The 23,806-nt window shown below is 42.5% G+C and overlaps 5 protein-coding genes across 10 annotated transcripts in view; 4 read left to right on the forward strand and 1 right to left on the reverse strand.

The window, feature by feature from the left end:
• Positions 1 to 819: 819 nt before the first annotated feature.
• On the reverse strand, positions 820 to 6,503 carry LOC117734216 (eukaryotic translation initiation factor 4E type 3-like). 3 transcript variants are annotated; one of them, XM_034538413.1, is made up of 8 exons: positions 5,874 to 6,503; positions 5,015 to 5,183; positions 3,935 to 4,007; positions 3,372 to 3,466; positions 3,218 to 3,278; positions 3,069 to 3,135; positions 2,787 to 2,942; positions 2,339 to 2,688 (listed from the first exon to the last, which is right to left on the reverse strand). In XM_034538413.1, the coding sequence occupies exons 2-8, from the start codon at positions 5,173 to 5,175 to the stop codon at positions 2,645 to 2,647; spliced, it is 657 nt and encodes a 218-aa protein (XP_034394304.1). In that variant the 5' UTR covers positions 5,176 to 5,183; positions 5,874 to 6,503; the 3' UTR covers positions 2,339 to 2,644. The 3 variants fall into 3 exon arrangements, with proteins under 3 accessions (XP_034394303.1, XP_034394305.1, XP_034394304.1); XM_034538412.1 differs by lacking the exon at positions 5,874 to 6,503 and having other exon boundaries at positions 820 to 2,688; positions 5,015 to 5,575; XM_034538414.1 differs by lacking the exon at positions 5,874 to 6,503 and having other exon boundaries at positions 820 to 2,688; positions 3,372 to 3,469; positions 5,015 to 5,575.
• LOC117734215 (serine/threonine-protein phosphatase 4 regulatory subunit 2-A-like) lies at positions 5,365 to 10,752 on the forward strand. Of its 2 annotated transcripts, XM_034538410.1 has the most exons (9): positions 5,365 to 5,681; positions 6,593 to 6,674; positions 6,863 to 7,033; positions 7,514 to 7,607; positions 7,741 to 7,778; positions 7,946 to 8,020; positions 8,249 to 8,398; positions 8,643 to 8,908; positions 9,536 to 10,752. In XM_034538410.1, exons 1-9 carry the CDS (start codon positions 5,648 to 5,650, stop codon positions 9,817 to 9,819), a joined length of 1,194 nt encoding a protein of 397 aa, XP_034394301.1. In that variant the 5' UTR covers positions 5,365 to 5,647; the 3' UTR covers positions 9,820 to 10,752. The 2 variants fall into 2 exon arrangements, with proteins under 2 accessions (XP_034394301.1, XP_034394302.1); XM_034538411.1 differs by lacking the exon at positions 7,946 to 8,020 and having other exon boundaries at positions 5,572 to 5,681; positions 9,536 to 10,076.
• A 116-nt stretch (positions 10,753 to 10,868) lies between these two features.
• Positions 10,869 to 13,840, forward strand: guca1b (guanylate cyclase activator 1B). Its single transcript, XM_034538415.1, has 4 exons — positions 10,869 to 12,559; positions 13,081 to 13,230; positions 13,364 to 13,478; positions 13,683 to 13,840. The coding sequence occupies exons 1-4, from the start codon at positions 12,356 to 12,358 to the stop codon at positions 13,805 to 13,807; spliced, it is 594 nt and encodes a 197-aa protein (XP_034394306.1). The 5' UTR covers positions 10,869 to 12,355; the 3' UTR covers positions 13,808 to 13,840.
• Positions 13,841 to 16,241: 2,401 nt separating this feature from the next.
• Positions 16,242 to 17,858, forward strand: oard1 (O-acyl-ADP-ribose deacylase 1). 3 transcript variants are annotated; one of them, XM_034538360.1, is made up of 5 exons: positions 16,242 to 16,536; positions 16,641 to 16,880; positions 17,268 to 17,326; positions 17,413 to 17,525; positions 17,627 to 17,858. In XM_034538360.1, the coding sequence occupies exons 2-5, from the start codon at positions 16,670 to 16,672 to the stop codon at positions 17,772 to 17,774; spliced, it is 531 nt and encodes a 176-aa protein (XP_034394251.1). In that variant the 5' UTR covers positions 16,242 to 16,536; positions 16,641 to 16,669; the 3' UTR covers positions 17,775 to 17,858. The 3 variants fall into 3 exon arrangements, with proteins under 3 accessions (XP_034394251.1, XP_034394250.1, XP_034394252.1); XM_034538359.1 differs by having other exon boundaries at positions 16,715 to 16,880; XM_034538361.1 differs by having other exon boundaries at positions 16,243 to 16,357; positions 16,715 to 16,880.
• A 59-nt stretch (positions 17,859 to 17,917) lies between these two features.
• LOC117734190 (synaptotagmin-2-like) overlaps positions 17,918 to 23,806 on the forward strand; it is a 50,920-nt gene continuing 45,031 nt past the window's right edge. Inside the window, exons 1-2 of the mRNA XM_034538363.1 lie at positions 17,918 to 17,989; positions 19,618 to 19,681. The gene's annotated coding sequence lies outside the window, so the exon portion shown is untranslated. The remainder of the gene's footprint in view (positions 17,990 to 19,617; positions 19,682 to 23,806) is intronic.

Raw genomic sequence — 23,806 nt, forward strand, 5'->3', positions numbered from 1 at the left:
TTTCGGATCAGATAAATTATAGCGCATAGCCAAAAGACCCCCAAAAAAAGAAAAAAGTAACATTGTCCTTTTTTTACTAGATAATGTCAAATTAACAGGTTTTACACCAAATGGATTCCTCTATTAGTTATATGCACACAAAACAAATGCATTTTATCCATTTAAAATAAGAAAAAAATGGCAATAGAAATATGTTATATGTGTTATAATGCATGATACGTTTCCTCAGTCCAGATGTGCATACAGATCTGTGTCGATCATGATTTCATCCATAGTTTCATCCATACTGTGACCATGTTTAGTAAAGAAGGCAGGCTGATCAGAGTGCAGCATTGGATACTGCAATAATTACTTATCTCTATTTAATTATATAATGACAGTCAATGTAAGGACAAGACGAGGCCTTCGCGAGGGATACAATCAGTATGTTTTGACGTTCCAAATGTTGCCTTCTTACCACTATTTCTCATGTCTATGCATTGATACAACCACCTGAGGGAGACATTTTCCTTCTGGCCGCCATTAAACGGTCGCTTCCTCTTGTGAAATTAAGGCCTTTCAGTGCCTCAGTTTAAAATCCACTGTCAATATTGTCCTTTTGGCCATAAAAAGAGCAGCATTTATTCAAATGTGTGCATTGTCTGCTGCGTTTGAACAGCAGACCTTGGAGGATTTAGCGCCAACAAACAGTTGCCCGAGGACAAAGACCTTTCAAGCTTTACTAGAAAAACTGGTTTAAAAGGTCCAATGTAATATGCTGCTTTTCATTCAGTGCAATATTGATATTTTCATTACGCATACAGTAAATATTCCCAACAGTAACAGTAGTTTGGGCATCTTTATTTTTCAAACACGTGTAAAACTAACAGAGAATCATGACTATATACAATTTCAACATGCTGAACACATGCGACATTCTGAACTGCTGGTAAACACAAGGCACCATCCAAGATCAACAATCAGTGACAACGTTTGAAATGTGGAGTGGCTGATAAACGGTATATGAGCAAGGGTACAGTACTCCCTTATCCTACAGTATGTGCTTCTATTACATGAACTACAGCAGAATAAAGGGAACATGTGGCAAAGGTGGTGCTCTGAAAACTAACTCCTCCTGTGAATATTCTTAAGCGGCGACTCAAAGCCAAGACACCAGCATCATAAACACTTTCACATTTGATTTGATTGAGAAATCATATAGCAGCAGTCTTTCTGTGGGTTTCAATGCGTACCCCGTAGCTGCAAGTAGCTTAGCATGTAAATTACATGTAGCACCCCGTAGCTTCAACAGTGTAAGTATCACAGTACTCAAAATAAATTGCTCTGCTCTATGCAGCATAGACCAGTCAATCTCACTCCCTCTAACACAGTCTGTCAAACACAGGGGAAACGTGCCTTCCATGTGTAATTGTCCTAAATTTCAACATTTGTCTCATATGATTGTGTTTTTCAGTGATACAAATACAGCAGTTTACATGACCACAGGAAACATCTTTAAAGCTACAGATTTGTGAGACACAATTTGTTTTGGTGCAGCAACAGTAAATCACATTTGACCCTGCATCAATGGTTGCATCACACCTACCATTTGTACAAATGCACTGAAATAGGCCCCGAGCAATCCCTTCAAGGAAAGTGAGATTTATGGCACATTATTTTTTTTTTCTGGTGTCCTTCTCTGTTTACTGGGACATGATTTTAGGGTAGCAATTGCACATTCAATTTAAACACAGGTCAGATGAAAATATATATATATATAAAAAAAAGAAGAAGAAAAACATATCACATCACATTTGTTACCTACACTCAAGTTACTATTTGAAAAAAGAAACAAACACAGCTTTACAATTCACCAGAAAAGATGACACAAAACCAAAGTGGATTTGGTCTCAGTTGTCACAGTTCACACACAGTAAGAAACAAAAGTGCTTGATTTGGGGCAGAGGCTAGAAACAAAACAACAACAACAACAACAACAACAACACTGCAAATTCTACAGAATAGAAATTATTGCATATTTTTCTCAGCGTCTACTCTTGTTGATTTGTGTACTGAGGTCGTCTTATTGTAACATATTCCTTTTACAATTCGCTCATATCCTAAAAAAGAGAAATAAAAAAAGAATGTGCAACTTTCTGCTCTTATATTAATTAGCATTACAGCATACTAACTACGTATGTTAGGCAACAGTATTTCGATTTGAATCGTATTGTATTGTTCAGGTGAAGGTTTGCTTTGTGGAAGTAACCTTCCTCTTAGATGTAATGCAAAGACCTAGCTTTGTCTTTGTCTCAGGAAATGACACCAAATGCTATAATACATGTAAAAAAAAATCTGGCATGTACTCTGTTGTTTTGGTTAAGGATTTGAAAAAAACATTGAAGTATAAAAACACACAAGCACTGCCACAAATAAAATGTTTAACTAACTAATGCGTTTGCCTTCGACTAAAAACATTGGATATTACTATGAATGACAGCAGTGCTCTTAAGATGAGGAATTCCATCGACTGGGCTACGTTTTGAGGTAAATAAGATCATTTAGTAAGCAACTATGTACTCATTTGCTTCAATTATTATCCAAAACATGTTCACAAGCAATAAAACATGTACATATCGAGCGTTCCGAAGGAAGCAACAATGTGCTAATGTCTTCGACCTCCCTCAAAAGCGTGGTGCTCCTCGTGTGCTGAAATGAACCAAAAAGAACAATGACTCCACGGCGTTATCGTCAATCGATTCTGAAAAAAGCCGCTATGTAATTCATACTCAGAGAAAAATACTCACGTTTGTAAAACACCGCTTTGAAAGGTATTTGTGGAAGGAGCTCGTTGATCCTCCCCACAATGTTTGACTCGTTGGAACACGAAGCGTTCCCGTTCCACACCTGAAACACGTCTTCTCTGTCTCTGACGCTGACGCTGACGCCGACGACTTCATCGTCTGCGAGCACAGGAGCACAGAATCCCATGAAGGCAACATTTGGATTCAAAGTATTCTTCGCATAAAGATGCGAGTCTTTGCAAAAAGCCAGCGCATTATTCAGACAACTCGATCGTGAAAAGTTACCTGAGGCACAATAGTCACTGAACTGCTCCCCAATAGTAGCCAACAGCAACTCCTTCCACACAGCAGACTGTTAACACAAAGGCACATGTGTGAAATAGTAAATAATCAATAAGGAAACAGTACGTAAATGTATCGATTGTGCCACTCACAGTGCATTCTTTGGGTACTTTCATCTTCCAAACTCCCCCTTTAGCGTTGCTTTCTTCTTCCCTGCAAACCAGCCGGCAACGTTCCACAAATCTTAATTAAACAGCATCAAATGCTGTAATAACGTGCGTGTATCTCTATGCATTTCCAACTCACCAGAGCGGTTTTCTTTCTCCTCTCATCAGATGATAGCTACATCTCAATGGCAAGCTGGAGACGCCGGGTATGTTGTTGTAAACTCTCCAAAAGTTCTACTCCGGTGCCATGGGGAAGAGAGGAAACGGGTTATTTTATTGGAACGTATACTACTGAGTGCAGACACTCGGGCTTGTTAATATAATATTTTCCATGTGTTACGATGTCGGAAATCACTGCCCGGGGTCCTTTCCTCATTGCTCTTAACCACACACACACACACACACACACACACACACACACACAGACCCCCCCCACACACACACTCATTCGCGGGTCCTCATCCAACACAGTTGTGGTTAGGGTTTATTAAAGTGGTATTTGAGCTTTTTAATGCCCTGCCATGAACACAATTACACATTAAAAACAACCTGCCATGCTAATTAGTTCAGTAGTCAGTAATGCAGTTTTTATATCATGTTAATTAGCAGGTGAGTCGTCCCCCCCCCCGAGTGTGGCAGAATGTACCGACACTGTGCCTTGCTGGAGCGTTGCTCTTGGATCAAGACTGTGAAGCATCTTACCTGGACGGTGTCCACGGTGTAGATCTTCTTCAGGTTGGACTCACATTCAGCCGCTGTTGTTCCTGGTAGAGATCTGACAAAAACAAACAGGTACATACATTTAATGTAATCACATTGTTTGTTTGTTAAAAAGATTACAAGCATGTGAAGGATCTCAAGTCCTCTAACTTGACATGTCCTTTTATTTTTACACAGACATTTCAGTGAGCTGCCCTCAGAGCAGAGAGGTGTGGTGGCGGGTGGGAGTAGGGGTGGGGGGGGGGGGGGGGGGGGGGGGCTGATCAGATGACTAATAGGCCAGTAAACAGTAAACAACATTGACCCCATTTGAACACAGCACCCTCTGATTTAAACACACAGTGGATGATCACGCTTGTCTAACTCACCGTCACCTGGGTTGAACTCTGCTGTGATTGCTTAACGTGGATTATGAAAGCACTGGATCCAAACATCTGACCATTAAATTGGATACTTTGTATTGGGCAAGAGTACATTTGTGTCAATCCAACAGGAAAAAAAGAGTGCTTCACTAAACCGTGGCAAGAGGAGTGACACCAGTTTCTTTCTTTTTTTTAACAATAACACAAATGCTCATAACATTTTACAAACAAAATTCAAAATTCAAACGGACCTTTCCGGAAATTAGGAAAAGTAAATGATTATGTTTAGTCAGTTAGTCATAATTACTTTTATATTAATTATATTAAAATTATAATTTTTAAAAATTGTTTTAAGATCCTTCCAAGTGGACGACTTGAATGTAGGTGTCAGAGAAAATAAGTTGACTGGAAAGCTGCATCGACACCACTAACAAGCAGTGTTTGTTGTCATGTTAATATATTATGGGATTTAATTAGACATCGCAGTTACAGACATGCGCTGTTATAAACATCTATATTGGCATCTGCTCTGCCAAAGGCCACTTACATAGCAGGCCTGACACATTCGTCATCTCCCTCCTTTGTTCTCATTACAAAAAAGGTCAGCATCAAAGAATAAACCTTTTTTTTTTTTTTTTTTTTTTAAACACTATACAGATACATAATATTACAATAGGAGGGGAGGGAAATAAAACCGTACCTATCAAGCCAGAAGGTCCACGGAGAATGTAAAGGCAGAGTGTTGTTTTCATTGTCACTTGAAATCCTCCCCAAATCTCTGTCGCTGATGTGGATGTTGTGTTCCAGCAGACTCGGGCTGGATGAGGCGCTCAGCTGTAATGCAGCTACTGGAACTGCCATCGTTACCTCTGGGGGGTAAAAAAACGAATGACTGCGTACAGAAAAGCGAGCAGATGGTTTCACCGATATAGGTAAAATGAACCCCGATCAGCTGGCCGCTCCACGGGTTTGTGCCGTCACAACAACAACAACAACAACAACAGAGAGAGACGATGACGCCCGCGCGGACCGCCTGAGACACAGAGCGCGCAGCAGAGCGATCCAGAAGTTGCTGCCACTGAAGTCTGCGCGTGCTTTCAGTCACAATACTAACTAGCTCTATGAACAACCGATGTGTCAACTGCTGCCTGCTTTTTTTGCCACACGCGCAACTCAAGCGCTTTGTTGATCTGAACTGGAACGCATCTTCCGCAAATGTCAATACGTAACCTCGGACATGCGCAGTCGGAGTCTCCCCTGCCTCTCCAGCTTCGTCGGGTTAGCTCCATGCTACTAGCAAGCTAGTATTTCCTGCCTGTGACTGGAGAGAGCTATGGACATCGACGCGCTATCGGAGGCGTTTCAAGGCAATATTTTTACAGTTATTTAAATAAGTGGTTCGTTATTAGCGAGTGGGTTTTGACATTTCCTGTGATTATCCAGGAAGAAATCTGTAATGCTTCGCTTTACTACGTTACGTGTGTTTGCTGTAATTTAACGTTAGCTCACGAACAAAGATGAACCGAGTGTTTAGAAGAGGCGCGCGAGGACAATCTGACCCCGTCACAGATCGTTCAACGTTGTTCTCCACGAGAAAAAGGAGGTCGTCGCATGTTGACCCGTGTGTTCCCCCAGCTGGCGGTTGGAGATGATGTAAACAGCTAACGCTAGCTGGATAGCATCGCAACAAACGTGCTAATTTGTGAACTTTCGCAAGAACTTTCGCAGTTAGTGAACTGGAGTTGTTTTAATGACGTTACGATGCGGTGTTTAACTTTTTTTAACTTTTCCATTTGGCATATTTCTACTTGATACAGGTGACACTTGACTAACTTAAACATTACAATCCATTTAATGTGCCATAAGTGACGTTTAGACTGAAACAAATCCAGATGTTTTTTGTTTGACATAATTCAGTATTATTGTAACAGACTGTATCGTGTGTTTTGGTATTGGAGATGGTATGCCCCTTCCGGTTTGCCGTAGAGGGGAAAAGTAACGACATCGGGGGAACAAATAAAATTATGAGTGAAACCATAGGCTGAACGACCCCGTTTATTAATATGTTATAAGTGTACCTCACACACGAACCCAGAACGCTCGGTTACATTATCTAAAGGTAATTTGCTTCTGGGTTGTTTTGACAACTTCCGGTTAAGGTCACTGCGGGGACAAACATGGTTTGGTTCGGCCTGGGTCAGATGTGTGTGCTTTTTGGATTAACGTTATTACCAATAAACTAATTTTTTTTTTTCGTTTTCCATTTGGGAATTTACAGATTTTGAGAAGACAGGCAAGAAAGAGACCTGTCCTGAACTAGAGCGGTTCTTGTGTCATGTTGCCAAGACAGGCCAGCCGATGTGAGTAGTCCTCCAGGGCTCGCACAAAACATTCAGTTTAAACTTCCATAAGTCTTCACACACAGCAACCAAGACAGTTTTCCTGTAATTGAAGCCTACTTAGTGAATTTTTTTATTTTTTTTAAATCTTTTTTGTGAAAATATGTCTTTGTGTGTGTGACGTGGAGACTTCGCGTATCTTCTTCCAGGATCTCGTGGTCACAGTTCAAAACATACTTTGTGTTTAAATTGGAAAAAGTCATGGACGATTTCCATGCTTCAACGCCAGAACAGAGAACGCCACATAATCCTAATGTGGAGTATGTTCCCTACGAAGAGATGAAGACGAGGATCTTAAAAATAGTGGATGGTTACAATGGGTGAGTGGAGCTGATAATAACCACTTTAGAAACTACAAACTAAACAATGTAATAGTTCAGTGACATCATGTCAATGCCGGTTCTCAGTATTATTAGTGCTCTTCTCTCATGCTATTAATCAAGTGAAAACATAACCACAAAGACAGAGATATTTAGTTGCATTAGTTAAAACTGTTAGTTAAAACTGAGCTGCCGTGTCCAAAGCGCATGTTTCTATTGGCAAGATGGAACGTTTCTCAACTTTAATGTTTGGCATTTGACTATCCAAAAAACAACCGGAAACAACCTCTATTTTACTTGGTGCATCAGCCAGACGGATCTAAACATAGGATTTTAACATTAAAACATACCACTGTGTAACCAGCTGTGCTTTTTTCCTCCTACAGCTCCAGGGCTGCTAGGTTTGGCAAGGTGTTGATGCTGGCTGTGAGACGGCTATGTGTGGCTAATCCTAAATATATGTCTTGATAACTTTTCCAGAATCCCATTCACCATCCAACGTCTGTGTGAACTCCTCACGGACCCCAAGCGCAACTACATAGGAACAGATAAGTTTCTCATGGGTTTAGAGAAGGTGAGCACTGCGCTGCTTGTTGACTGCATGTCAAATGTTTTCGCTCAACACAAACAATATTGTTGTTTTAAAATATAGTTACCACGGCTTTACATGTAATTGTAATATATATATTATTGTTTATGTATTGCAGAATGTAATGGTGGTCAGCTGTGTGTACCCCACATCAGAGTAAGTACAACAGCTGTTTAGCTTTTGCTCCCCTTGCTCGGCAGGCTGCAGTATTTCTGTTCAGCTTCTGATGCACATTGACAGCTCCCTTGAATTTGCTTATTCAGACAGAATTACAAAGTTAGATTAACAGCCAGATGTTTTGTGCCTTTCTACTTCTTTCGAAGGAAAAATGGGGCATCCAGTGTAAACAGAATGAATGGAGTGATGTTTCCTGGTAACTCTTCTCTATATTCAGACAGGTGGGAGCCACATACTTGTCAGTGTTTGACTTCCACAGATCTAAAATAGCCTCATACAGCACCAAGTGGAACGTTGAATTTGTGTAAAGTGAAATATCCAAAATCCAACAAGGCTATATATAGTAAGGGCAGTTATCTTTTGCTTGTTGAGTTGTTGTACTTGTGCTGATTTACCATCTTGTTATATGACTTGTTATAAAACATTGTTGTTTCCTTTTTATTTTGCAGCCGAAATGTAAATGGCCCTGACACACCGAAACCGCTCAACAGACCGAAGCTGTCATTGTCGGCTTCGCTTTCCACCAACGGGCTCCCCGACCGTGCAGTCAGTAAAGAGCCAGAGCCAATCACAGAGGAGGTGGAGGAGCACCATATCGGGTAATTGAAATGCACGTGGCACAACTGTGAGTGAGTGTGTAGTATACTGAGTGAGTACTACTCAATATTTCAAATGCAGGGCTACTGATGATATCAAATCATACAATCAAAAGATGTCCCCCCTAAGCAGCATAATCTCTCCTTCTTTAAAATGAATATATATGAGCTACTGTAACCTTTTCATTTTAATCTAAAAGCATACCATTTAATGAACTGATTCCCCGTGTTTCTTTCATTCCTGCAGTGATTCCTCGCCAGCAGAGGGGGAAATTACTCCAAACAGCGGGATAAAGAACAAACACCCTGCGGAGGAAGAGGAGGAGGAGGAGACTGGCAAGCACGAGGTCAAGAGGCTCAAGTTTGACGAAACGGAGTGGGAAGAAAATGAGTCGTCTTGTCGTAAAGGGCCAGAGAGTTCGCCAGAGACGCCGCGGTCTTCAGAAGCCTCTGGGGGTCGAGAAGACGCAAGTGGAGCGTCTTGTGACTCGAACACGGCTGTCGAGGATCACGGTAAGAGTTAAGGCCTCTTCACTTCGGCTGACGTGTTAAAGTGTTTCAGAACCAAACACCGCTCCTGTGTGTGGTGTCTTCGTAGACAGAGGGCTATAATATGTGGGTATTGGAATGACTGCACCACACTGTGGTCTGTTTTTGCAGTCAGGTAGCATTGTGGGTAATGTAGGCGCCAGGGTTTGACCAGGGAGAGTAGTGCATGGAATAAAAACAATTTTAATCCTTTGAGACTATCCTATATCATAAGTTTTGACAATGTTATAGAAGTGCAATGCGGAATATATTATAACTAATACATGTGTTAGTGAACAACCACAGACCACAGTTTGCTATTCAGTCAAATGTTTTCAGCTGTAATTCTAGTATAGTTGATTAATTGTGTGTCATTGTTTTAAGAATGAATACCAACATTCTCTGGATCCACCTTGGTCTCCTTTGATAAAGTGAATATATGTTAGGTTGTTTGACTAATGGTAGGATAAAACAAACATTTGTAGAAGTCACTGTGGGCTTTTGGAATTTGTGATGGTCAAACAAAACGATTCAACAGATTTATTGATAATAATAATAATAAATACAAAAATGGTTAGTTGGAGCTCTAATGTTGTCCGCTTTGGTCCTCAGAGCCTAGTTGCACACAGACGGAACCATCTGAAAGGGAGGAGGACTTGTCTGGGAGGGGGGGTGTCCACGGTCCGGAGAAGGACCGTCCTGTGGATGAAGCGGAGCAGCCCGCTCCATCAGAGGGAACACGTTCTGAGGAGGATAATGGGGAGAGCAGCAGCAGCAGTGACGGAGAAGGTCTACCCAGCGACAAGCGGGTCCCCTCTTCTGGTAGTTCACATGACTCGCCAACAGAGGGCGACGCTGACAGTTCAAACAGCACACAGACTGCAATAGAAACATGACAATCTTGAAGCTCACCAAACAGACTTTTTGGTTTTTTTTTACACTGTATGAAGCCATGATATGGGTATATATCTGTAGCACTGTGGACCTCTGAACTTCAGGACCAGCAGCAATGTGAACCTCGAGATCCCTCAAAGAAATCTTCAATTTCAACACCTGGTCTAAACTGGAAGGAAATGATTTAAAGATCTTGGAGACTCCCCTTTTTACACTGTCGACTAAAGAATTTTCTAATCTCCCCCCCCCCCCCCCCCCCCCCCCCAGATTTGTATATGAAGGTTATAATTTAACCTTGATAACTGATGTTTTCAGTGATTTCATTATTCTTAAGTCATTTGGCATGCATTTCCAAAAAAAAGAGATACATTTGCTAGTTTGAGTTGTGTTTTGGCCCCGAGCGTTATTGTTTTTACAATTGTTTGATCATTGTGCGTCTCTCCTCCACATGCCATTAAGAATATGAAGACACTTCGGTTTGCTTTATGACTTAGCTAAAGTATTTCCTATTAACATTATATTGCACTTGTTTGTATTCAACCCTTGACGGATGTGGAATATGTTACAGTTTTGCTTTGTCACTGTATAAAGCCAATATTAACAATATATGAAGCCAATATTAACACACTTTTTTGCCAGTAGTAACCAGTTGGGTTAGATATAATATTAATTTGTCTGGAAAGCCATTTCTTCATCAAAATCTGTCCAAAAAAAACCACACACACAGTACTTCTACACTTTCTTTATGTCATATCTCACTTGTACAAATGTCCCTTTTGATAGCTTGGATTTTTACAGTACGCGTCTGTAAATCAGTTTTTGTAGACTTTGTGATACATGTCCACTGCCTTCATAGAACTGATAATAAGCTGGAAACTGAATGCTTGAGCTTGTATCATAGTGTTCATGGAAAGCAATAAATGCAAAAAAAATTACACATATGCTCAGTTAATGTTAACGGGGGTTGTCACTTTATATCTGTACAACATGCATTACCACTGAATTATGGGGATCACCTTTCAGCCACACTTGAGGTGTCGCCCATTAATAGCTTTACGGGTGTTTGCGCAACTCACCGACATTCCCTTCTTGTCTAACACTCATTTCAGGGGAGTACACCTCTGAAACTAATGACATGGCATGGGCCGTCATCCTCAACTGAACTTTAAAGTTTGGTGCTAATTGGCAAACGTTTGCACGCTTAAATGTAAACATGGTCAAAGTCGAGCTGCTGCTGCTGTATAACAACAGAAGGTGCAAATCTTTTAATCGCGAGGATGACCTCCAGTGACCCCCTCAGGTGGCCTTGACACTTCTAAGCTATGATTATCACTATCCCTGTTGTCAGCACAGGAAGGTATTGGGCCAGGCCACGTTTACGGGCTACAGTTCCCATTAACTGACTCAATCTCTTCAAAACATGCAGTTATTTCAGATTTTACATGTACTACTCCACTGATGAATACTGAAACAAGGCCGAAAGCTTGCGAGATGTTTCCAACCCCTTTCCCAAATCCCCATCTTGACGCCTAACATGTAATGTCCATAATTATTGAATTTAGCTCCAATGCATTCATTATAAGCTTCAGTCCACCCTGTAAACAGTAATCAGGGGAGCAGTAAATAACATGGCTTCTGAAGGTCAGCGCTGTTGAGGATGACTCGGCACTTGGCTTGTGTGTGAATCATGAGGCTGGTCAGGGACTTCCATTACCACCAAGGATTACTCACAGGAGGACAGGAGTAATTTAGTATTACACTTTCATTAAGTTTGTGAACTCGGAAGAGATTATTAAATACAGCAGTGCATTTAGATATCTTGATTTTTAATTTTCTAGAATGGGTCAAACTCCACCAGAAACGCTGAACCCTATATGTCCCATAATGCAACTAATAGCATCTTTTCCTGAGACCCTCTCTGATTGTAAACGGACCGTAACGTGTAAAATGTCTTATCACTTAATCGGGCACTTTGATCACCCTTTTGATATTATCATACGTACAGACATTAATTGAGTTTAAAGTCGCATGTTTTACCTTTACACAAACATGAGTAGTTTTAATGAAACTTTCTTTCATATGATAATGACATTGTTAATAACAAGTCCATTATACCATATAGGTACTTATATTATATTATAATCAGTGTGTTTGTACAAAGCTAACATATGTCCTTCCTCTGAGAGAAGCAGTGCCACAAGAAAATCCTCCCGTGATCTATGTGTGAGCTAATTGATTTTGACAAGTGTCCATTTCTAATCCCTTATCATGTGATCCATAACAGCCCGTGTTTCACCCTGACTCTCAGAGGAGGGGATTTGTCACAATAGGGAGCCCAAAAAAAACCCAGTTCCACTCGTGCCATTTTGATCAATTTGACCATTTTGTCACAAAGATCGTTTGCGGTAATCGTCTCGATAACCCGAGGACTGACGTTTGTAATGCCGAGGGAAGCTTTGCAAGAGTCCCCCAGGTCAGACAGGGTGCATTTAATGTGAGAGAGAATTTCAGTTTTTTATTTTAGGGAAGATTTCCACAATGGGTCAGCACCTGACCGAGGAGAGCGACCCCGACAAGGAAATCGACGTGGCCGAGCTGCAGGATTGGTACAAGAAATTTGTGGTGGAGTGCCCGAGTGGAACTCTCTTCTTGCATGAGTTCAAGGGATTCTTTGGCGTCGCCGATAACAAGGAGGCCGCGGATTACATCGAAAACATGTTTCGAGCCTTTGACAAGAACGGCGTAAGTATACAAACTCCACTTTGTGTGGAAGTGTGATATTTGTCTCACATTAGTGAACATTTGTTGATTGGAAACATTCCAATTACCAACACGATTGGTCATTTCTGTTAATGCCCATTATTGAGCACATGTATTTAGAGCTGAAGCTGATAATTGGTACTCGGTTAGTCGACCGTCATATTTTTTATTTTATTTTATTTTAATATTTTTTTAAATATTTTTATTTAAAAGGGACCATGTACAGTTAAAACATAAATGTCACCATTTGATGCACTGTACCAGATTGTAGGTAAATATTTGCATCTGTAGTCCCGTGACAGACCATAACAAATATAAAACAATAGCAAACAGGATAAGACACAATACAACAGTATATGTGATAAGAAGAACACACAATGCAACGCTAATAAGCTATAGTATATGTTTTGCTGTTGTATCTTGTAGGAGGCCCTATTTATATTATATTTATATTTAATAATCGTGCTTCATGAAACGATATCGCTCTCTCTTCACGCACGCAGGACAACACCATTGATTTCCTGGAGTACGTGGCAGCCTTGAACTTAGTCCTGAGGGGTAAACTCGAGCACAAGCTCAAATGGACGTTCAAAATGTACGATAAAGACGGAAGCGGATGCATTGACAAAACGGAGCTTCTTGAAATCGTGGAGGTAATAATTCAATATTGTTGATTTCGTGGCGCTTTTCGGACACATTAGAACAAATATTTCAAGGTGAATCAGTGTAATGAAAACGCGGTGGGAGCCGAGAGTGGTCGTTACTTACTTTTCCTGTCACTCTCAGTCTATTTATCGACTGAAGAAAGCCTGCCACGGGGAGCTGAATGAAGAATGCAATCTGCTGAGCCCAGACCAAGTGGTTGACCGGATATTTGAGCTGGTTGATGAAAATGGAGATGGTGAGTGTTTGTCACAGTTTTTCTGGCAGCTTAAAAAAAAATGCATAATGGGTTTGTGTGGTGTTAATGTGAAAGTGTCCATGTGCTAGGGAAGGGAAGGTGAAACTACAATGGTCATCTCCTAATCAAAAAGAATGAATTCAGGAATGGAGAAGTGTGTGTGTATATATATATAAATAGTAACTACTGTCCCTCGTCCCTTAGGGGAGCTCTCGTTGGATGAGTTTATTGATGGAGCACGGAGGGACAAGTGGGTGATGAAGATGCTGCAGATGGACGTCAACCCCGGGGACTGGATCAACGAGCGGAGCCGCAGCACCGACTGCTGAGGCCGGAATAATAAACACATCGTTCATGTGTGAGCAATCGTGTTGTCATTTTTGTACTTGTATTGCAGTTTGTATGTACTGTAAACGACGACAACAACAGTCCTCCTGGCGTTGTTCTCTTTGCTGCCCTACAAGATTTAGATGGAAGTTTTCCATAATGCTATACTATAATAAAGTTTCGGGTCAACACTTGTGCAACAGTAGTTTTAAGATAAGATAAGATAAGATAAGATAATCCTTTATTAGTCCCTCAGTGGGGAAATTACAGGATTACAGCAGCATTGCTCACAGTAAGTAAAACAAGTAGTATAATAACAGAATTAAGATAAAAGAGTAAAAAACAAGAAGAATATTATATATACAGACAGAGTAGAAATAGAATAAAGTGGATAAAGTGTATAAAATACATTTTAAAAAATGTAAAAAGTACTTAAACGTATTAGTATTGCACAAAGTGTTTGTGGCCTACTGGGAGCTCAGTTTGTTGTGCAGCCTGACAGCAGCGGGGAGAAAGGACCTGCGGTACCTCTCCCCCAGACACCGGGGATGAATCAGCCGGTGGCTGAAGGAGCTGTGCAGCGCTGCCAGAGTACCCTGCATGGGGTGGGAGGTGTTGTCCATCAGGGACGATAGCTTGGCCATCATCCTCCTGTCTCCCACCACCTCCACAGTATCCAGAGGACACCCCAGCACGCTGCTGGCCTTCCCCACCAGTTTGTCCAGTCTCCTCCTGTCAGCTGCTGTGATGCCGCTGCACCAGAAGACCACTCCATAAAAGATGGCTGATGCCACCACCGAGTCGAAGAAGGTCTTCAGGAGTGCTCCCTGCACCCCAAAGGACCTCAGTCTTCTCAGCAGAAAGAGTCTGCTCTGTCCCTTCTTGTAGAATGCATGAGCGTGGTCAGACCAGTCCAGTTTATTGTTCAAGTGAACACCCAGGTACTTATAAGACTTCACAATCTCAATGTCCAGTCCCTGAATGCTCACTGGTGTTGGAGGAGAGCGTTTACCCCGGCGGAAGTCCACCACCAGCTCCTTGGTCTTGCTGGAGATGATCTGGAGGCGGTTCCGCTGGCACCATCCTAAGAAGTCCTGGTTCAGTTCCCTGTACTCCCTGTCATCATCGGCCGAGATAAGGCCGACGATCGCAGAGTCGTCAGAGAACTTTTGCAGGTGGCAGTTGGCAGAGTTGTGTTTGAAGTCCGATGTGTAGATGGAGAAGAGGAATGGAGCCAGAACGGTTCCCTGTGGAGCCCCTGTGCTGCAGTACACCCGATCTGACTCACACTCCCGTATCCGCACATACTGTGCACGGTTGGTGAGGTAGTCCAGGATCCATGCAGTGAGGTGGTGTTCCACCCCGGTCTGCTTCAGCTTGTCCCTCAGGAGCAAAGGCTGAATGGTGTTGAAGGCACTGGAGAAGTCGTAGAACATGACTCTCACAGTGCTTCCAGCCTTTTCCAGGTGAGAGAGGCATCTCTGCAGCAGGAAGATGACGGCGTCATCCACCCCGATGCCAGATTGGTAGGCGAACTGACCATTTTATTGCCGGCTATGGTTTTGTTTATCTGTTTATATTTCTGTATTTTATACATACTGCAGAGATAACATGCTTACTGTATTTTTCTTTGGATTTGTGTCAGAAAATGTGCATAATATGATTCAATCAACTTAATTAAGACCCCTAGACTACCATAGAGAAGTGTTTTTACTTATTTAGAATGAATAGACCTCCTCATTCACTCAGTTTTGTTGGATTGACACTGTAATCCTCTGCCTTAATTTAGACAGTGAAATTCCACAAAATGCCCAATGGTAATAGGAATTAGCATTACGGGTATAGTGCAGATATTGTATTTAATTGACAGCAACTTAATGTATTTGTTATGTAAAGAAAAGTGCATAGTAGCTTTATGGAGTCTCCCAAGTGCTGGTGGTAAAGTTGTTAATGAGCTGAGAGTGGATGTGTGAGACTAAAATGATGCTTTGAAAGTGGTCAGTATGTTCATATAAACAAACAGAGATCAATATGTAAAATAAGAGATTATTAGCATCCTTAAGAACACATGTCCATTTATCATTCGATTGTAAAGTAAAGCACTCTGCGATTCTTATTTAATGAAAAGTGCTTTATAAATAAAATGCATCATCATCATTATTATTATTATCATTATTAAACAACGCACTAGTTTTAGAAAATAATAACATCTCATTAAAAGACAACCTATATTTGGAAACTACAACGTATCAAGATTATAAATATAATTTTTCAACGAAACAAATTGTTAATATTTTTATTTACGCGTTTTGTGCAAATAGGTAGTCACATGCTGGTGTTAATATATGCTGTTAATATATATCATCCGTAAACCTGGATTTATTCATAAGGTGCCGCCCCGCCCCACAAGGTCTCACAAGGTTTTCTCGCGAGAGGACAGAGAGCTCTCGTGGCTGCTTCCTATGCTGCTTCGTGACTAGTCTTCAGAGCTATTAAACAGCATCCCGAAACTACCTTTAATCTGGCATTAAAACGGCCACCTGCAGTCTACGGTTCGTAAGCTATAAGAGACACTTTACTGTCGCGCGCACATAAGCTCGCGCACAAGTCTTCTGGCAGCGGTTTTAATGTGTGTTCAAGACAGCAAATCAACCCGCCGCTCAAATACTCTTAATCATTGTTGTCAATGTCGTCTGAACTTGAGAAACCAGTCCACACTGACGACCTCAAGGTAAAGCTTACACTCGGAAGAAAAAGAAACACATGTCTGTCTTGGCTTTACGTGCGTTAAAATGGTTGGTTGTGCCACAATAGTTTCCCCCCTTTTTCCCCCAGACGCCAGTGTTTTATTTCTTGTTCTTGTCATGTCTGCTTCGTCGCACGACTCAATGCCGCCCCCTTCCGGTCAGGCTCCAGAAGACAGCTGGGGACTGAATTATGTGAGCGGAAACCTGTTCTCGTGCCCCGAGGACGACGCTTTGGCCCACTGCATCAGTGAGGACTGCCGCATGGGGGCAGGCATAGCGGTGATGTTCAAGAGGCAGTTCAAAGGGGTAGACGAGTTAAAGGAACAGAGTGAGTCGGCCCTTTTTTTTTTTTAAATTAAAAAATCATCAGGAGTGATGAATGTCTTTATTTTGGGCACGATCGTTTTTTTTTGTTCAGCACAGACATCTGGCTGTGTCTCATCAAAAACCTAGCTTCAGAATATCACACGTACTGTATATTCTGTATCAAAGTGTGATGCTTATATGAAAATATCCTAATGTCGTAAACATTATTTTGTACACCTTTTCTTTTTTTTCTAAATATTTCTCCAGTAAAATGTAAAGTAAACATTTGTTTTCGTAACGAGTTGTCCATGCGGTTTAATGACTTAAAAAAAAAATATTATGTGTCTATGTATTCTGATGTGAATACCATCTTTTTAAAAAATGTTATACATTTTTATCTCCAAAACAGAAAAGCTGACAGGAGAGTGCGCCGTGTTAAAACGAGACAGACGTTTCATCTACTATCTGGTAATTGATTCCTATACAAAATTCTCATTGCAACCATCACATTTGCAGTTAATATTACTGATGCTTTTCCTGCAATCATATGGCAGATCACAAAGAAGAAGGCCAGCCAAAAGCCCACCTATGACAGCTTGATGCGGAGCCTTGAGGATATGAAGTCCCACTGTGTGGGGAACGGAGTAACGAGAATAGCGATGCCTCGGTTCGTACGATTTTCCGGTCATTCGGTGATACTTCAAGAGAGAAACTAACTTGCATCGTTGAAGTGACGTGATCTGCGTTGTCTCTCTCTCTTCCTGACAGTATTGGTTGTGGCCTGGATCGACTCGAGTGGAGTAGAGTGTCCGAGATACTGGAACAGGTCTTCAAACGCACAAACATCTCCGTCACCGTCTACAGCCTTCCCGAGAAAGCAGAGACCACAGCGATGAAAGAAAACATGCGCAGATGATTCATTCAAAAAAAAAAAAAAAACTACATTTATTGTAATTAGAAGTATATGCACTATTCTGTATTGGTAATCTTGTTCATTAAAAAAAAAAACTAAAATAAATGTTCTTTTTTTTTCTTCTTTTTCGCAAGTGAAAATCAACCAAACTCTCATGAACTTCTGCGAGTAGAGGGACACATTTCTACTGATCCCCTGTTTTCAGCTGTGTTCGATAGGTGAGCGCTGCTTCCGATCTCAAATTGTTGCTAAAACTCCGGACGATGCTGGGATTTGCTCACCTGTCCCTTCTCGTCACGTGGTATTTTTATTTATTTTTTACCTCAGGACACCGAGCCTGAAATATCGTGCGTCTCTTTTTATTTGCTCATTCGTCCACCCGGCAGTCCTGTTGTTGATTAGGCAAACAGTGCATTTGCATTTTCTATGTGGCCGTCCTGTAACTCCTGGAGTGCTCATTGTCGATGGAGCACTCCAAAGTGGATGGTTGAGGGTATTGTGTGATCCATTATTGATCTGCTTGAGCATTGTACTCCGGTGCAGCTGGGACACATCGGAGGAGTGGCGGCGGGCGGGGGGAAACCTGACACCACAGAGTCAATCCCACATCCACACCCTCCCCGGCCGGGAAAAGCCTCTCATCACTGAAGTGGGAAGAAGAGCGGTGGAACTGCACAATCGCGATTCAAAGCATTAGTTTGGTTTAGATAATCCAAATGAAGGGGGTTTCCATTTAAGGATTTGACGACCTGCATTTCAGGTGTTAGCAATTATCATAAACCTCAGGAGCGATGAGGCTCGGCACTTTGCCGTCTGTGACCCTCCCTCTCTCCTTTGGGGGCACCTTCAATAATTCATGAGTAAAAAAGGCACTAACTGCCGTACACTGCGGCTGCCTGCCCATTTCTCACCCCCCCCCCATATATCCATGGGTTGGCTGGAAGACTGTACTTCAGCATCACTGCAACCAACCCCCTCTCCTCCTCCTCCTCCTCTCCCTCCTCCTCTTGCTCTTCCTCCCTCCCCATCCCCCTTCTTCGCCTGGCAATTAGACTCCACACTGCAGCAGATCCGCGCTGCAGTGTGTGAAGGGAAATCTCCCTCCATCCGACCTGCCGTCTCACCTCAGCGTGCGGCCAGATCTGTCCTCAAACCCATCTAATAGCCCCTCGGGCTTTCTTCCCCGTGCAGCTTCTACTTGTCCCACTGCGGTACACTGGTTCGCCGATGCTCTTCCCCATTCCCACTCAGTCCTTAGTCTCTCCCACATACCCCCTCCCCCCCTCCTGTCCTCCATTCCTTTTTTTTTTTTTTTTTTCTTCTCCTTTGCACGATGCGTATGAAATTGCAGAGCTCAGCATTCTTCTCTACGAGGCACTTATGGGTGGGGGGGAGGTGGGGGGGAGGGAGAGAGAAAAAAATAAAGAGAGATGAACTGGGCGGGAGGGTTTCTGGTGCACCACGCAACTGGCCCCCTTCCAATTAAAGAAGAGAGCTTATGTTATTGAAGAGCGGCGTAGCCAATCAGGAGGCAGTGCAGGCAAAGACAGCAGGAAAAAAGCGAGCGAGTGGGAAGGAAGAAAAAAAGAAAAAAAAACTGCGGTGTGTGAGTGTGTGTAGTTTTTTTTTTATCCCTCCCCCGAGCAGATCTTTATCAATTTGTGTACTCCGGTCTTGGGGTGCATTTGAATGGGTGTCTGTGTGTGCATATGTGGCAGAGTTTACAGGAGGACCGGGTAAAGGTGTGTCCAGAGGGCTGTGATAGACTCCATGACTTATTCATTCTGAAACTGGAAATAAGAGAAAAGTAAGAGAAGATTTGATTATTTTTCTCTCTATCTCAAAGTGTCTCGGAGCCTGTGGAGAAGGGGAAGAGCTCGGTGTCCGGAGGAGAGCGACCTGCACAAAAGGTAAGCAGCTACGCTCTCTTCACTACTACAATGCATGCTGTTTTGCTTCTTCTTTTTTTTTTTTACACTTCTAAAGTTGTATTTTTTGGGTATGTACTGGCTTATCTGCCCTATTTCACTCTTTCACATTGAGATATCTACATAATGCCATTATTATTATTATTTTAACATTTTAAAGACTTATAAAGGCAGGGAGAGAAAGAGAGAGAGAGACGGAGGGAGGGGGAAGGTTAGTGCGGGACTCCCTGATGCTTGGAGGCAAGTTTCTGTGCACACGGTTCTCTAGTGCTGCAGTATCCCATTACATCCCTGAGCGGGGCAGCCTCAGCATCCAGCCTCTGTGAGGCAGAACATCTCTCTGTGATTATTATTTTTCGTTTTTTTAACTTGTTTGTGTTCCCTTGATGGGACACAAGTAAAGTTTTGCCCCCTGTGCTGTAAATCCAGTGCTCGGTGTGCCTAAAAGACGCTGCTGCAGCCCATTGTAGTGTTTGTCGCGCATGCCCTCGTTGTGTAATCATTGGGGTTCATCGGGTAACAGATTGAAAGAGCTCTGATAGCGTGGTGAGATTTTGGTTTTGTTTATCCGGTGTTCTGGGACTTCCTTTCAGTCTGAGCCTGCAGCAAAAGTAAGCTCTCTGATTGGACGAACCGGGCGTACTGACTACAATGTACCAAAGAAGATAGTTTCCCCTCACTGGAGTATTTCTACTCTAAACCTACGGTTCATTTATTATTGCAAAATAAGCTCAAATAAATGAAAGTGTAGTTTTTTTTTATTTACAGTGAAAGACAGCTGAATAAATGATAGATAAATCTATGTTTAGTTTTTTCTTCAAGTAAGCATTCATCATCCTATTTATTTGACCACATTCAGTTGATTTAATACGTCCCACCATCTTTTTTTTTTGGAAGTCTGACCTTCATCATTTGTGAATGAAGATATGATACTGTCCAGCAGTGGGCAGTGTGTGTTTCCTCTGTACAAAATGTCTGTGAGCAACTGGCCTGCTGCAGAATGGGAGGAAATAATGGACGGACTTAGTGTATTTTGTGTGGGCACGCTGGAAGAAGACAGGACGAGAAGTACAGAATCTACTGGCGTTGTCATATTACGGACTAATAATACCTTTCACCCTCACGTGGTAGACACAAGCGCAAGACAATCATGAAGCCGACCGGACTCACTGATCCTTGTTGCTGGTTTTAAATCATGTTTAAATTATTCACCACTGAGTTACATGGGAGGGAATCAGGAGCAGCACATGGGAAGGAAACGTAAGTCATTTCAGCACCATGGACAGAGCCACTCTCCAATGGTGTGAAGCCAACCCAGGGTTTCGTAACGAGGGTCGGATGAGAGTTCAAAGCAAAGCTAATTCTACTAATATGTCTGGTTAGATGACCTGATACATTATCTGCCGAAGCACATTTCAAAGTCCTTATTTGATCTGAGAGGATAGCAGTTGGCTGTGCACATCTGGGCTTTTTTGCCTTTTCAGTTGAAAACACATTTCATTATTTATGCACCTCTCCTTTTCGAGTACACAGTCCATTTTGAAGATAACTATGTTTTTGCAGAGGTGCTGAAAACTCAGACGCCCCCCCCCCCCTTCTTCCTGTACTTGTCTTTTTGTATTATCACTATTTTCTCCAGGTGGGATTGTCACTGCTGTGGTTTTGTTCCACCTTCCTTTTCACTGCAAAGCTTCGAGAGGCACATCCAACTGTGGCATGAAATTGACTGCGGTAGCAAAACCATTAGAGGTTTGACACCTTATTACATGGGTCTATTTGGGTGATACAAAATAAGAGGATGATATTATTAAAAGGGCAGGAATTATACATTTTTGGTCTGCCGACGCTGGAAGTCATTTCGTTTTTTTCTCTCCAAGAAATCAATTTAAAAAATAATCGTGGAGGCGCTAAAAGGCGGCGGTGTCATGTGAAGTCATTGAAAAGAAAGAAGGAGAAAAATGTCAAACGTGTGTTGGCTGCCGCCGTTGTAGTTCTGACACCCCGCTGTCACACAAAGCTTTTGTTTCATATCACGGTTGAGAGCGGGCAGGAAAGTGTCTCCGCAGGATGCACCGGCATACTGAGAAACTCATTCGGGGAAGCAATGATTAGAAACCTCTCTGCTCTTTAATGGCAAACGGAAAAGAGCCCCCCCCCCCTCCCCCATCCAAAGAATTAGCCAGCGTCCCTCTTTAAGATAGTGGCAAGTGTCAGAGACGGAGGAGATTTAACCAATTCTAATTAGATGGAATGACTAGTTTGAACCCACGGACCCTGTATGCTGTGATTTATCCAAACGTAAGTCTAATTCAGTGTTTAAGCAACGTCTTGAGTCAGGCTTTCACAAGCAGCACCACATACACACTTCTGACCATGTGCAAGAATTTACTTCAGTGAATTGCTGGCGGGAAAACTCAAGTTTGCCCTTCACGGTATCCCCCTCTTTACCGTTCTATATGCACACGAATTACGGACTATAACTCTTTTGAAGATTTTGTTGAATTTTCTGGGTAAGGGAGGAGCTGTCGGGTTCATCCTGCGTGTACGTTTAGTGCGCCCCTTGTAAATGATGGAGGAGGCAACATAGCGGAGCAACGACGGCTGTCGCTGTGACACATAGTATGCAGTTAGCGACAGTCCCCAAACTCTGCATTTCACGAGGAGGAGTGTGAACGAGTGTTACAGCCGTGTTGTTTAGGTTGTGCAGAGGACACGGGGATGATGTGTAGGGTTAGCAGACTCTCCTGGTGATACTAAAAGGACATTGTGATAAATACAGTGAAGTGTTGGAAGAACACTGTGTGTGTGTGTGTGTGTGTGTGTGTGTGTGTGTGTATGTGTGTATGTGTGTGTGCGTGTGTCTTCCCAATAACCAGGAAAAGGGCACTTTATCATACTCGACAGGGAAAGGTTACAGGATGTATTTATGTATTTTTTTTTCTCTTTTTTTTTTTTTTTTTGACAGTGGGCAGAATAGTTTCAAGGAAAAATATAAGAGACTGGATTACAAACTGCTTTGAGGGTGAGGAGGAAAAATGAATAAATAAACGGGCTCGAAAAAAAACCGTACACAAGCAACGAGAGGAAAGTGGAGAGGGGAATGAATGTGAGCCAAGCAACCACAAGTAGGTGTGGGGGGGGGGGGGGGGGGGGGACAGATAGAGTGAGAGATTGAGAGATTGTCAGAGGCACAGCAAGAATGGAAGCGAGTGTGGGTGTGCATCGCGGCGCTCCGAAGCACTGCAGTACATTGCAGTGCCCAGCCCCCGCTGTGTTCTCTGCTCACCATCCGGTTCCATGCACTGAAAAGACCCCTGCAGCAGCAGAGCTGCACAACGCAGAAGGCTGCCCGACCTCACGAAGAGCCCCCCCCACACCCCCCACCCACCCCACGTTGTGCATTCTGGTCATGTGAAGATGCACAGATTATTATTATTATTATGATGATGATTTTCTTTTTATGGAAACACGACGTTCGTGTTCAAAACAGCCGAGACCCGCGCCTGCCTGCCTGCCTGCACGTGTTCATGTAGACAGAGGGAGTAGTCGATTCACGCTCCCCCTCGATTATGTAAGCGTATAACACATTCGCTTCACCCGATACCAGCCCCAACGATCCCATCTTTCCCCGTCCACGTTTTTTTTCTTCTTTCTTTCTTTCCTCATCAGGAAACATCTGCCTCGCTGTTTGCTTTTTTTGTTCCAGCGGTAGCATCTTTGCAAACACAGACAGACACTTTATTGAGCTTATTGAAATGGCAACAATAGGGAAACAAACAAGGTGCACCATCAGATAGCTGACGTTTGTATGCCTGCGGGTTTGACATTATGCTGATGATGCTCCGTGTGAGGCGAATAACAAATAGTGATCCCCAGGAACTGTTGAGACCTTCATCTGATGTGGCTTCTCACCTTCAGGAGAACACAAATTAAAAAAAAATAGACAAAAACACCATCAATTCAGTTTAAAGTCAGGCAGTGTGCAGAGAACACGTGGATGACTCACGCAGGGCAGCCTCACACTGAAATTGGATTACCTTTGGTCGGAGAATCTATACACAAACATGCAGATGCGAATGAATCTCCATCACGTGAAAGCTCTAGGAA

This window comes from Cyclopterus lumpus, chromosome 7 (genome assembly GCF_009769545.1).
Source record: "Cyclopterus lumpus isolate fCycLum1 chromosome 7, fCycLum1.pri, whole genome shotgun sequence".
Classification (NCBI taxonomy): Eukaryota; Metazoa; Chordata; class Actinopteri; order Perciformes; family Cyclopteridae; genus Cyclopterus; species Cyclopterus lumpus.